The sequence below is a fragment of the Lethenteron reissneri genome, chromosome 2, assembly GCF_015708825.2.
Source record: "Lethenteron reissneri isolate LAM-NWPU_2019-01 chromosome 2, ASM1570882v1, whole genome shotgun sequence".
NCBI lineage: Eukaryota > Metazoa > Chordata > Hyperoartia > Petromyzontiformes > Petromyzontidae > Lethenteron > Lethenteron reissneri.
This window is the reverse complement of record NC_083780.1, coordinates 463,826-478,503: the sequence shown is the minus strand read 5'-3', so window position 1 is coordinate 478,503 and position 14,678 is coordinate 463,826. Positions and strand designations below refer to the sequence as shown.

General features: G+C 47.9%; 1 protein-coding gene across 6 annotated transcripts in view; it reads left to right on the top strand.

Moving 5' to 3' along the window:
• LOC133362815 (serine protease HTRA3-like) overlaps nucleotides 1–14,678 on the top strand; it is a 62,078-nt gene extending 47,400 nt beyond the window's left edge. For all 6 annotated transcript variants that reach the window (XM_061582017.1, XM_061581791.1, XM_061581870.1 and 3 more), the window contains 2 exons: nucleotides 13,574–13,669; nucleotides 14,045–14,678. In XM_061582017.1, coding sequence (XP_061438001.1) covers nucleotides 13,574–13,669; nucleotides 14,045–14,210 — 262 coding nt within the window. In that variant the 3' untranslated portion in view covers nucleotides 14,211–14,678. The remainder of the gene's footprint in view (nucleotides 1–13,573; nucleotides 13,670–14,044) is intronic.

The window sequence follows — 14,678 nt, the reverse complement described above, 5'->3', positions numbered from 1 at the left end:
TCGGCTGGGTTTCTTGATAAGATTCTAGCAGCTGAGTTTCAGTTTTCAGTTTCATTTATTTGGTATAGCCCTGTGAGCCATTCGGCTCTTGAATCGGGTGCAACCGCAACAAACAAAAAACAAAAACATGAACAAGTTCACCGAGGACTCGGGTGGGAACACGAAAGAACAGCATCGCAGTAATCGCTCCTTGCAAACACATGGACGTGGGTCGGCCTCTCCGTATCCCCCAGGATGACGAGCAAGGTCCCGGGCGAGGTCTCGGGCGAGCAGTGCGATGTTAGCGACCGGCTCAACCACTGAGTTTAAGCAAGTTCATGGTCATGATGAATTGTGTAGCCCAACTTAACTCAAGCATGTGAATGTCAGGTTTCAGTGAAAAACTAAATAAAAAGTGTCGATATCACTGACAAGATCATGAATCAACAATGACTTATTACCCATAGATCCAACATCGCACAATGCACAAGTCGAATAGGATGGGCATTGCACAACAGTTATATAGGATACATGGGAAGACATTCTTGGCAGGCTGCTAAGACTAAAAAAACGAATTGCGCTGAAGCATCTGTGGCTGAGCTGGATAACAAGGATAGGTTAATTGAGGCTGCATTGTTGATGGACTGACACGGGCGCAGCTGTGGCCAAAGCCGCAGTGTAGAGGATGGCCGACGAAGGGAGCAGAGGGCCAGCTCCGTAGGAAATCCGAGGCGCAGCTTGTGAGGCCAGGAGCAGGGCTGGTGAGTCGGAGAGCCATATAACTCATACTGAAGACATTGCTTCCCGGACCATTTCGCCACCAGTTAACCTCATCGTCAATACTACACTTACCACACGCACTCACCGCAGCCTCACAAATCCACATTACCACAGCCTCACCGCAGCCTCACAACCTACATGATCATCACAGCCTCACCACATTTACTCACCAGAGCCACACAAACCCACATTACCACAGCCTCACCACACTCCGTCATCTTACTACACTCACTCCAGTCTCACCATACTCACACGACATCCTCTTCACACATACACAACCTCACCTCAAGGTGCGAACTCTAACCACTCACACACTCACCACACACTATCATCACATAAACAGTCTCACCACTTTTTATTTTTGGTTCTTTCGGTAAAGTCACGTAGAAGGAAAATAATAAAATAATAAAAATAAAACATTATCAAATAATTCTCACTACGTTTCGGCCACAACGCAAGCAGCCGTCTTCAGGTGGAAAATAGGTCTGTCGAGAAGGCCTTCAGGTGGAGAACAGGTCTGTCGAGAAGGCCTTCTCGACAGACCTGTTCTCCACCTGAAGACGGCTGCTTGCGTTGTGGCCGAAACGTCGTGATAATTATTTTATTATGTTTTATTTTTTATTATTTTCCTTCTACGTGACTTTACCGAAAGAACCAAGAAGATGAATCCCTGCAGTCACGAAAGCTTTAAATTGAAATTTCGTCTCACCACTCTCATTCACCACACACTGATAATGATGGTGATGATGTCTTAGACTGATTAGTGAGCTCCGACTGGTTCTGTGGTGATGATGGTGGTGGTTATGATGGTGGTGTTGATGATGTTGATGATTGTCACATACGGGGAAATGACATTCACTGGGATAATCTGTAATGAGGCAGAGTAGCTTGGTTTTTGATTTGGTGACAGATTAGACACATTAAAGCGCAGTCCAGCAAAGAAACGTCTCAACGACGCTGACAACACCAGAATGACTAACCCTGACCCTTGCTGATCTCGTGTTCGACACGCACGCCATCACGAACAATGGCTTGGTAGTCGCTAGGCCGTCACCAGTCGGGTAGGTTCACCTCGTTACAGACCGTACGATCGTAGTCACCACCGCAGAACAGGTTGATGACAATAAATACCAACATGTTCACTAAACACGCCCCTTCTCTCAGTTTCCATAAATTACGTCGATTTAGGTTATTAAATCGACCTAAATTAACTGAATTTCACTATCTGAATGGCTGTTTACACCTATGTGTCTAAGCGTCTGTATTATCTTATGAAGGTATAAAGTTAAAACAACACACAAATCATATTCTTAGGTTTTTTCGGTAAAGTCACGTAGGTAAAAACATTAAAACGTAAAATAAAATAACATAATTTCAACCGTGATGACGGTTACAAACTGAGTAATCATTGGAAAGATGTGATTAACCATGCAAAAAAGATTTAACTACACTTATTTGCCAATCTTATTTGACAGACAACCATTACTGTTTAACCATGTTTAGTGGTGGTCTTCTTGTTACAGGTTGAGTCACAAACCGCACCTCTCCATAACAAAGGCTCAGCCTTTGTTATGCAATCTATTCTTAGTCTCAAACCTCATCTTACCATATTAATAATAAGTATGCGGCCCTTGCCCCACCACCTTCTCCAACCATTATATAAACGCAGTGGTAACTCCTGCAATCTCTCATTTACTTGATACAGCTGTCGTGGCTGTGACGGTACCACCTGAAGACGGAAGCTTGTGTTGCCTCCGAAACGTCGTGATTTTTATTTTATTTTACTTTTTAATGTTTTTACCTACGTGACTTTACCGAAAAAACCTAAGAATATGAATCATTGCAGTCACGAAAGCTTCAAATCTAGAACACAAAAATCACTCACGCTTTCTGCCCCGTTCAAATACGAAGCCTCTGCCACGCTGTCTCCTCCTGGCAATGCTGCATTTCTCTATCTATAAACTAAGTATTTTACCATGTAAAGCCCGCTGAGCTATAGAGTAAACCCTCTCCAGTCGCGGGGAATACATTCTTAAAAACGCTCGCGAATGCAGAATTCGCGAGTGCAGAAACCTTGCTCAACGGGAATAATTGGGTTACGTTCCTGGTGCGAGTGAACATAGTAGGGGGGGGGGGGGAATGGTAGATGTTTAATAACGATTACTACAATAAATAAGTAATAAATCATGAAGAACTTTTTTTATTACCTTTGATGATGATGATGATTTGACGATGACGGTGTAGGAAGTGATGGTGAGGAATTCAGGAGCATGACTTTTTGGGAGATGCAGGCGTTTTATTTTCTTTCTTTCTTTCGTATGTACTAATAGCAGCAGATTAAATATGTAACTTTAGATTTGTTATCCACTCAATTGTCTGTTCAGACGAAGAGTGGATCTTGTCCATTCCTCCCTTAAAGGAGTGAAGACAGCAGCTGGCTTGGGATTGGTGACCACACTCGTGGCCGCCGAATCTTTGATGCGTCATTTGTGCATCAGGTGGCCGCATCGGCCATGAATGATAACGCAACAGTTATCATTGCACTCTCACCGATATCGAGCTTATCTAATACTTTTACTTGTTCACTCACACTCATCACTTTATAACACGTAGGCTTTCTTGACCAATATCCATAATAGAGGTTTTGGGTGGGGGGAGATCGCGTATATACAAATGTGTCGTTAAACTCGCCACCACCTGACACAGCCAATGATGAAGGCTTGTCACGTAAACAAAACGTGCCAATTCGTTACTAGTCCAGCACACCGGTCGTGTGTTGGAGAATAAACCTACAACATTTACAATTTGAGTACGATATATCACCTCAGGTCTTCACACCTAATTGGCTCACAAGTGATGACATCACAATTATCCCTCCATTTAAGACGGAAACAGGAGGATGATTTATCCACATCTCTGGCTGTTGCCTGATGAGGCTGGTTGTAATTTATGGCGAAACGTAGTACTCGAATTGTAAATGTTGTTGGACATGGTTATATACCTCAATGTTAATAGGCGAAATGTAAATATTCAGACAGAGAAGGGACTTGTTTAGTGAAAGTTTTGGTATTCGTTTCCATCAGCCTGCCCTGTAGTGGTGACTATGATTGTCCGGTCCGTAGCGAAGTAGTGATGGCATAGCCACTATCGTGGCGCTTTGTTCGTGATCGTGTGGGGGTTAAACACGGGAGTAAGCAAGGGTCATCAGGGTCCTTGTCTACAGGCAAAGACACAAACTTGGACTCTTGGTGTACAACAAACGACACTCTGGTGCGAACGATGACACACACACCTGTATTTTGCGGGACGTTAAGAGAAGTGTTTTGCTGTATTTTGCTTTGATGTGGCACCTCAACCTTTGCCATGCAAGCATCTCGTCGACAAAGACCCCCCGTATTGATTCAACAGATTGTTGGGGCAAGTGCTGTTAGTGAGCACCTAATGAAGGCCGGCACGCACACGAGAGGGTGGGTGGCCAGCACCACGCGCGGTCGCCTTTGTCTCCCTCGTGGAGATGTTTATATATCGCACCAGGTACTTGTTTGAGGCAGAGTTGACCTAGGGGAGACCCAGGACAGATTCAGATAATAGTCACTGGTGTCAGGCGTGAGCAGGAATCGAACTTGGGTACTGGGCTTCCATGTTTATTAAAATTATTTAGTTTTTAGTTTATTGGCATACGGTATAGTATACTTATTTCAATTATGATGCTGTCTATTTTTGATTGCCATGTACCTAGCTCCATTATGTATGTAAGGGTTAAGTATTGAATGTCGCATTTTTAACTTTCCTGGCACTTTCCAAGGATGTAACCCCTCGCGATATTCAAGGGTCTCCTGTACTGGCAAACTGTCATCTCATTCGGTGTCCAATATATCACCAATACAAAAATAAGTTACTCTACATCACCACAAATCCTCCCACTGGATTTAATGTCCCCGTACGTGACATAGTGGGTGCTTATATTCCGGGATCTGGAGTGTCGGAGGGGGTAAAGATTATTCTTCATTTCATCATCTTGATACCGGCAAAAATGGGCCCACAGAGATGTCAAAAAAGTGTCACTAAAGGAAGCCGTCAGATCTGTGCAGGAAGCCGAGTCCTATACACGGTGACTCTTGTATGCCAATGGAGATCACAGTTGAAGCATGGCAGACACTGAGGAACTCATCAGAGAGGGAGGGTGAGCTGTTGGGCTTTATGAGGGTGCAGAGCTACACACATTTTGGAGACGGGCGTGAGCTACAGGTCGAGCGAGAGAGACGAATGAGGAAGTCCACAAGGATGAAGGCAGGGAAAGAGAGCAGAAAGAGAAGGAATAGGAGAGGGAAAAAGATTTATGAAACTATTTGAAACTATTTTACCGGGTAAGCCCCACTGAGCCTCTTTTTCAGGAGCGACCTGGACACAATAGCTCAATGAAGTGCTTGTCATGTGGAGATTTATAGCAGCTAAAGACTCTAAACACATGATTCGAAATGTGGAAGAAAAAAATCGAAGGACTCGGAGAAAACTCCATACAACCACAGGGAGAACATGCAAACTCCAAAAATGCAGGCGTCAGGGTCAGGATCGAACCCATGCGCCCCTGTAAAGCAGGCGAGATAGTGAACATCTTTCCACCGCGGCGCCCCCAATCTGAACTGCCGTTTATTTAGGTGAGGTGATTATCTTAACCCCTCCCCCGCCACACTGGTCACTTCATGACACCAGTATGACCGAACAGTGTGACCATCAAAGCAATTAACACACGTATAACAATCCGGTAGAAACCAGTCGAACCTAGTTGGCGAACATTAAAAGCAATTATCAAAACTAGAATGAACCCACAGTGGCGAGATATTAACTACCTCACCCTGTATACAGAAGGTGGTGATTTCGATCCTGACCCTGACACCTGTATATTGGGAGTTTGCATGTTCTCCTCGTAGTCACATGAACTTTTCTCTGGGTCCCTCGGTTTTCCCTCTACTACTAGAAAACATGCATTTGCAGTATTTGGTTGCTATACATTTCCACACAATAATCTACTTCACTGAACTATTATACAGGTAGGAACAACAGTTCCACACTGCCCACCAGGGATTTATTTGTCTGTCGTGCATAGCCCCTCCTAAACATGTACGCTCTCGGATTGGTTGAAGTGCGTCAAGTGACCGCGAGCCAGCAGCCAACCAGAGGTGCGCCCCTCCCAAACATGTACGCTCTCGGATTGGTTGAACCAAGTTCCTACCTGGCCACTCCAAAGCAACGTGTTTTGTGGTCAGGTCGCTTCTGAAAAAGAGCGAAATAGCTCATTGGGCCCTGTACCTGGTAAAATATTTTTTTTTTCTAGTTTTTAGCTTCAACTGTTTCAATGGTTTTCAGTGGTACTGCCTCACCATATCGCGTGGCATACTCTATCGGGGTTAAGATACCCGTATCCCGTTGGAGAGACTAAATGAGCCAATTAAATCTACTGCAACTCTTTCAAAATTTGCATCTCCAATGGCAATTTGTCCCAATGGGACCTTCAATACCCATGTCACAAAATTGGAAATATCTGCACTTTGCTAAGCTTTTGCTTAATGCTCATCAATCATGTCCCAGCTGCTATACTTGCTTTTGCATGGTCTGAGGCAGAATTAACTGCTTGCATTTTCTCCCATGCTCAATGTTTGGAGATTGAAATTCTCAATGTAGCACTCCCGTCTCCACAATCATGTTTCTTTTGTGTAATGTTTTTGACCAGTGGCAGATTTTATCGACAGATCTTCCAAACTTTGGGGCCTATTGTTGTGCCTCTTTCATTTCTGCTACCCCTATTTCTTGCAGTGAGTGAATTTATTTTTATTGGCTTCATTGCCTTTTTTACACGAATCTCTGCTACTCGAGTGGTCACCGCATTAGCTACCTTGCAACTCTGTTATTTATTTTCCTTTGGTGGTATATCAACTATTGTTTGCTCTGGTAATGTATTTCAAGATTCCTCTCTACATTCCTGTCCTCGCCAGAGTTCAGTCAGTTTGCCCGCTGGGTACACATTCTCTAGGGGAGTCTCCCCATTAGAATTGTTGATCACTATATTAAGGTTTTCAATGTCTTCTAGTTTTCTGGCTCCTGTTACGTCGCCTACCACTACATCATAAATCGGACTGCCCATGCACATCGCGTGTACAGTTCTGGTGAAGTATGGACATTCTCGTTTAATTTTGGCAATGGGACACCCCATATATTAAGACACGTGTGCATTCTCCCCCTATCAATTATGAATCACAAATCAGTCCTCTTTTGATGATTACGACAGTGCAGCCGGTATCTCTCATGACTGTAACCCACTATTTACCCTTTGAACCACTCACAAATCCTGACTCTGTTGGTACGTTGGTTACAACAGCGCATGTTCCGAACAATGAGACTGTTGTCTTTCCGTCCAATTCCACTGTTTGATGTATCACCTCTGCTGGCATGACATGTTGACATCCTGCCTTTGCAAGAGTTTCTTTTTAATTGTCACACTTTCTCACTCTTTTGATGTGGAGTTTATTTTTTTCGGGTTGTTTCACCAATTTTCTTTCTCCCCCAACAGTCCCTTCCCAGATGTCCAAATGTGCAACAAGCAAAATACACTACTGGTGTCTTCCTTTTACCGATTCCACTATTAGTTGGTACTTCTGGTTTAGCAATGTGCTGTGCTATTGGCTAACTTACCAATTTAAACTGCATCAGTCCTCTGTCTCGTCTCCCGCGAGATGCTTGCACGACAAAGGTTGAGGTGCCACATCAAAGCAAAATATAGCAAAACACTTCTCTTAACGTCCTGCAAAATACAGGTGTGTGTGTTGTCATTTGCACCGGAGTGTCGTTTGTTGTGCACCAAGAGTGCAAGCTTGTGTCTCTGCCTGTCGACAAAGAGCCTGATGACCCTTGCTTGCTCTCGTGTTTAACCCCCACACGATCAGGAACAATGCGCTACGGTGGTGGCTATGCCGTCACCACTTCGCTACGGACCGGACAATCGTCGTCACCACTACAGGGCAGGTTGATGAAAACGAATGCCAACACTTTCACTAAACACGTCCTTTCTCTCTGAATATTTACATTTTGCCTTTTAACTTTGAGGGCTATAACCATGTCCGTTTTCAATAGAACAATAATTTTACATCTATGTGTCTAAGAATCTGTATTATCTTATTAAAGTATAAAGTTACATTTAACACGTAGGCTTTTGCAACCAATATCCATAATAGAGGTTTTTTTGGGTTAGATCGCAGAAATATATAAATGTGGCGATAAAACCCGTCACCACCCAAAACAGCCAACTAGTGAGGGTTGTCACGTAAACAGAACATGCCAATTCGTCACTAGTACAGCACACCAGTGTGTTGCCAAGCCACACCATTTACAATCTGAGTACGACGTTTTGCCAGTAATTACAACTAGCTTCATCAGGCGACATGCAAATTTGTGGAGAAGTCTAATTGTTTTGTTCCTTATATAGAGGCATAGATGTGGTGACCACGCAGTGGGTATGCCATGGAAGCGAGCCCTCGGGGGTATAGTTCTGGCGACGGTCATAGGAAGGGCAAGTGAGGACGTGACAGTCTGGGTGAACCCGAGAGGGCACGTGATCGGGACAGGGTATCGGGGGGACCCGAGGGGTGGCTTGAGGGACACGTGATGTTCGGTCAAGAACCTTTTGGTGAGATCCAGAAGGGGTCATGGCGGAGCGAGGCCATGCTTGGGAGCATAAAAGGGAAGTCCCGAGAGCGCTCATGGTCTTTCTTCTGGTATAAACCCGCCGTGCTACGCCTCCTCGATCTTCGGTCTTCGCTCGGCATCGTGGGTCATTCAGAGTGTTACTGACTGACCCAGTTATGTAGTTACCCCGTTGCGGTCTAGTTAACTTGTGCACGGTTATGTAGTAGCCCTGTTGGGACCGTGTAATAAACGTGTTGCCTCCAAGTTGAAGTGTGCCTCCGTGAAGTACACTACATCTGGCGTTAGAAGTTAAAATAGTAGCTCGGTGATAGCCCTAGTGTAGCGCAATGTTAACTAGGTGACAACTACTCACCAAGGCGTCTTCAGATGAGGAGGACGATGATGGGGTGATTCCCCAGACAGCCCCGGGAGCAGCAGCCCCAGAGACAGAGAGCGAGGGGGCTCTGCCGGCGGAGCAGCCAGATGAGCCCGCCCTCACTACGCCGCCATTGTTGGGGGGAAAGCGCCGATCGATCGGCCGCCGCCTCGCTGACCTGCTGGCTGCCGCAGCAGCACTGATCGCCGAGCTGGGGCTGGGGGAGCCAACCAAAGGGGTCGGCGTGCCGGTGCCACGGGGAGAAGACTCCGCTGCTTCTGTTTCCCGCGCGTAGGAAACACAAGAAACGTGGCCCGTGCATGTGGCCGCCATTTAGGCCGACGGACGGGATGGAGTTCCCACCAAAACAGACCCCCCGAAAAACCTGCAGTCCACGGTGCCGACACTACAGAAGAAGCTTTCTTTTGTTAAGGAACTTGTGGTGGCGGGAGGCGACTGGGCGGCGTTTCGCCAACGCTTCACTGCTACCTGCAACCTTGCGGCGTGGATGGACGTGGAGGCGCTGCGGGCGCTTCCGACTCCGCTGGGCGACGACACCTTGGGGGCGTTTTATGGCATTTCATCAGAGGACCGCCAATCACTTCCACAAGTTCTTGCCCAGATGGCAGGAATTTTTTACCCGCTATCTAATGTGCGACACAAGTTTGCTGCACGACGGCGGGGGGAGGCCGAGATGACCCTTGCCTTCTGCAGCGTGCTTGTGTCACTGGTGCAGGCTGTATACCTGAAGAAGGACAAGGATGGTTGGACTCCTTGGTCCTGGAGCACATGTTGGGGCTGGCCAAGGAACTGGACATCGTTTTGCCAGCCACAAGATGACGACTTGTCATCTTTAAAGGTCGCGCAGTGTCTTTAGGCGCACTTCAATTTAAAGTAGCGTGCGAGGGTGGCGGCGTGCGCCAGACCCTCCGAGTTGGCAAAATCGCCCGAAGCCATTGATCCATCTCAAGCTTTCGCTTCGCTCGACGGCAACAGGTGGAGGAAGGACGAGGCAGAGTGGAAAGAAGATCAAGACCTGAGGAAGGGGACCGGCCTTCGCCCGGAAAGCACTCCCATCAACTGCTTCAAGTGCGGCCTGCCGGGACACATCTCGTTGGGATGCCGGGCCGATCGAGGGAGACTCTCCATGGCGCCGTCATCCTCCCCCCGGCCATCCTCTACTCCGCTGGGTCCCCAGGCAAGTCGCGGCACACCACACACCCGGCCCTTGCATTCACCTCACCCATTGTATTCGGGCGCCAGGTCGTGTTCGCGTGTTGGACTGCCTTGTCGAGTCGTTGAGCGGGAGAATCGGGGTTTAGCAGGTGACGGGTGACCATGGCAGCCTGGTCAGTGGTCGGCATTGGACCACCGTATTATCACTGCGTCGGTGGGATTATCAGCCGTCATTGGAACCATACAGGGGGTAGAGGTGCGGATGCTCATTGACACCGGTGCATCCGCTACCATAATATCGGATTTTTTTTTATTGTTTGCCACAAAAAGCGTGCACACTTCGCACCATTGAGATTCCTTGTTTTGCCGCAAACGGCAGATCCCTGGGGATTATAAGACAAATATCGGCTACTGTGTCCCCAGGTTCACAACAATCGCAAAACCGCTCCATATTCTAATGGCTAAAGGCCAAAAATTTTGATGGAGGAAGGATGAGGAGGAAGCATTTGTCGTGTTTTGGGATGGGTTGGTGAAGGCACCTCCCCTCCGATACCCTGATTTATCCTTGCCTTTCATCCTGGACAAAGACGCCAGTGATACCGGGATTGGCGCCATGTTGTCTCAAGTTGTGGATGGGGTGGAGAATGTTGTGGCATATGGGAGTCATGTATTGTCCCCAGCAGAGCAGCGCTATTGCGTGATGCGTCGTAAATTGTTGGCCATCGTGTATTTTATGCAACAATACCATCCGTACCTCTATGGCAGAGACTTTGTGGTACGCACGGATCGCACAGCGCTCCAGTATGCGGTGCGGGTTGAACAACTGTCCGGGCAGCTTTCCCGATTGTTGGAAGTCCTCCAGGACTACTCGTTTAAAGTCCTATACAGAAAAGGTGTCTGCCACGGAAATGCAGATGCACTGTCACGATTGCCACCAGGGAACCAATGTGCTTGTCTTATGGGTAGGAGGCGGTGTAGACCCACGGAATGATTGTAGCAGTGTATATTGTGGTGGTACCTGCTTTCACTGCAGCAATGCATACCGAGTTGGTAGCTGCTATGATTACAGCAGTGCATACCGACTGTGGTGGTACCTGCTATGATTACACCAGTGCATACTGACTGTGGTGGTACCTGCTATCACTACAGTAGTACATGCTGACTCTATAGCAGTATTTATCGACTCTATAGCACAAAGTACTCACCTGACAGAGTGGCGTGTTGAGGTCTAGTCCCGTGCAGAGCCTCCGGCCTCGCCTAGATTGTCCAGCCGGCCGAGATGGCACCTTCGCAGTCTGGGGCTGGGCTGCTACCCCTACCCCCCCCCCCCACCTCCCCCCAGGCACAATGTCCCCGGCCGCTCTGCAGTAATATCTATGGCCTATAGTGGTGCATCTACCGACTGTATAGTAGTAATAACTGCACGCATCGTGGTGGGGGGGGACATGAGACAGTGAAGAATTTACCTTAGCGTTTAGTGTCATTTTTATAGGATTTTTAACGCGACCCTCACTCCCACCGAAGGCGTGTGACTTCGCATGGGCCATCCTCCCCACCAAAGGCGCGTGAGTTGGTATGGTCGTGCACGCGTCATAAATCAATAAATGCGAAGCGCACAAAAATTGCAGTAAATCGCTAATTAAACTAAATTTAAGTTGCAGGATGTAAAAAAGGAATAGCGCTTGCTGACCACGGGGCTTACGGCGTGGTGCCTGGCTATTTTTTTTTTACATAAACCCCACCGTTGGAGAGCCAAGGGCGCGACCACACACAAACCCACACACAATGACTTTTATATATAGATAGATAGATAGCGTTTTTATTGCTCTTTCAGCGGTTGTTTCTAAAGGGCGGGGGGTGATGTAGTGACGTAAATGGAGTCACTCTGGCGTTTAGTGCCAGCTACTGTCACAAGAGTGGAATTGTACGTCTTGAGCCTCTTTCTGGCAATGAAGTGGGTATGCATGGAAGCGAGCCCTCAGGGGGATAGTTCTGGCGACGGTCGTGACAGTCTGGGTGAACCCAAGAGGGCAAGTGATCGGGACAGGGTAGCGGGGGGGGGGGGGGCCCGAGGGGTGGCTTGAGGGACACGTGATGTTCGGTCAAGAACCTTCTGGTGAGATACAGAAGGGGGCGTGGCCGAAAACGGAGCGAGCTCACGCTCGGGAACATAAAAGGGAAGTCCCGAGAGCACTCATGGTCTGTCTTCTGGTATAAACCCGCCGTGCTACGCCTCCTCGATCTTCGGTCTTCGCTCGACATCGTGGATCATTCAGAGTGTTACTGACTGACCCCGTCAGGGTCTAGTTTACTTGTGTACGGTTATGTAGTAGCCCTGTTGGGGCCGTGTAATAAACGTGTTGCCTCCAAGTTCAAGTGTGTGCCTCCGTGAAGTACACTACATTCTGTTTACGTGACAACCCTTACTAGTTGGCTGTGTCGGATGGTGGCGGGTTTTAGTGACACATTTATATATTTACGCGATCTAACCCAAAAAACCTCTATCATGGATATAAAGTTATAACTAAACACAATCACGCTTTCTGTCCAGTTCAAATGTGAAGTCTCAGCCACGCTTTTGTCTCCTGGCAGTGATGCATTTAATTGTCTGAACTGCTGTTTAAATAGGTGAGGTAATTATCTTAATTTATTTTTATATAGAGCGTCCTAGCTCAAGGCGCTGTACGTAGTTTAAAAGCGGTAACAAATCGAGAGTGATCTAGATGGCAAGGGGCATGCAAAGGGCTGAGGAATGAGTGACCGTAACAGAGGGCGCATGGGGGTCACGGAAGGGCAAGGGAGGGATCGGACGTAGTGGTCGGGCGAGGGGACGGAGGAGGGGAATGGGCGATGAAGAAGAGGAGGAGGTGAAACTTTGAGAGAGGAACAGAAGGAGGTTGACACGGGGCACTGCTCCATGTACAGAGGAAGTTTATTCCCACACCTCCCGCCAGCCCTCATTACCATTGACAGACGTCAAAACAATTATCGCGCGTGCAGCATTTTGGTACCAAACATTCAAAACCTGTTTGCAGAACGATACAGCAATTAACATCAGAACTCTACACAAGCACGAACTTGCAGACCCAACGGTACAGTGAGTGTTAATCACCATATCGTCGCAATGATGTCCCAGTCTGATTAAAGAGGTCCTATTCTGATTCCGTGCTGATGATGCTAGTGATGATGACGGTGATGATGATAATAATGACGGTAGTGATGATAATGTTAATGATGGTCATGATGGTGATGTTCCAGTCTGATTAAGGAACTCTGGCTCCGGTTCCGTGATTATAATGTTTGTGATGATGATATTGATGTTAATGATGGTGATGATGGTGGTGGTGATGATAATTATGGTATGATAATGGTGGTGATGATTATGATGTTGATGTCCCAGTCTGATTAAGGAGCTATTGCTCCGGTTCCGTGGTGATGATGATGATGGTGGTAGTGATGATGTTAATGGTGGTGAAGATGGTGGTGATGATAATGAGCGTGGTGATGATGACGTTGATTATGATGGTGTTGCTTGTAATGATGATAATTATGATGGTGGTGTTGATGATGATGATGTCCCAGTTTGATTAAGGAGCTCCGGCTCCGGTTCCGGGATTTCCCGGATGTCTCCGGCGGAATCTACGTGCACGAGGTCATCCCGGGCTCACCCGCTGCCAGGTGACCTTACTCCCTGTGCCGGCGGTGGCCGTAATGTTGTGGTGATGTTGTGGTTGATACTATTGTTGTGGTGGTTGCTGTTGATAGTGCCCGGGTAATGGTGATATGGTGGTGGTAGTTGTTGTTGGGGCACTACGGTGGCGAGATGTTAACTACCTCGTCTGATGGTGTTAGTGCCAGGGTGAGTAACAGTGATGTGGATGTTGTGGTGAATGTTAGTGCCGAGTTGACTAACAGTGATGTTGTTGTGTATGTTGTGGTGATGGTGTTAGTGCCGGGGTGAGTAACAGTGATGTTGTTATTGTGGATGTTGTGGTGGTGGTGGTGTTAGTGCCGGGGTGAGTAACGGTGATGTGGATGTTGTGCTGTTTGTAGCGCTGGGGTGAGAAACGGCGACGTGGTGGTGGCTGTGAATGGCCGAGTGGCCACGCGCACCACGTCACTGCAGGAGGCGGTGCAGAGGGAGGAGAAGCTGCTTCTCCTCATACGGCGCGGCCAGGAGGAGTTGCTCCTCACAGTCACGCCCGACATCGTCACGTAGAGCTCACCCTCACACCCCACCCTCACCTCCACTCACCCCCACACCCTCACGCCCAACATCGTCACGCCTGGCTCTTCCTCATCATCACCCCCCATCGTCACACAGAGCTCTTTCTCATCCTCACCCCCCATCGTCACGTAGAGCTCCTCGCCCTCACGCCCAACATTGTCACGCAGAGCTCCTCCTCACCCCCCACATCGTCACACAGAGCTCCTCCTCACCCCCACATCGTCACACAGAGCTCTTTCTCATCCTCACCCCCCATCGTCACGTAGAGCTCCTCGCCCTCACGCCCAACATTGTCACGCAGAGCTCCTCCTCACCCCCCACATCGTCACACAGAGCTCCTCCTCACCCCCACATCGTCACACAGAGCTCCTCCTCACCCCCACATCGTCACACAGAGCTCCTCCTCACCCCCCACATCGTCACACAGAGCTCCTCCTCACCCCCCACATCGTCACACAG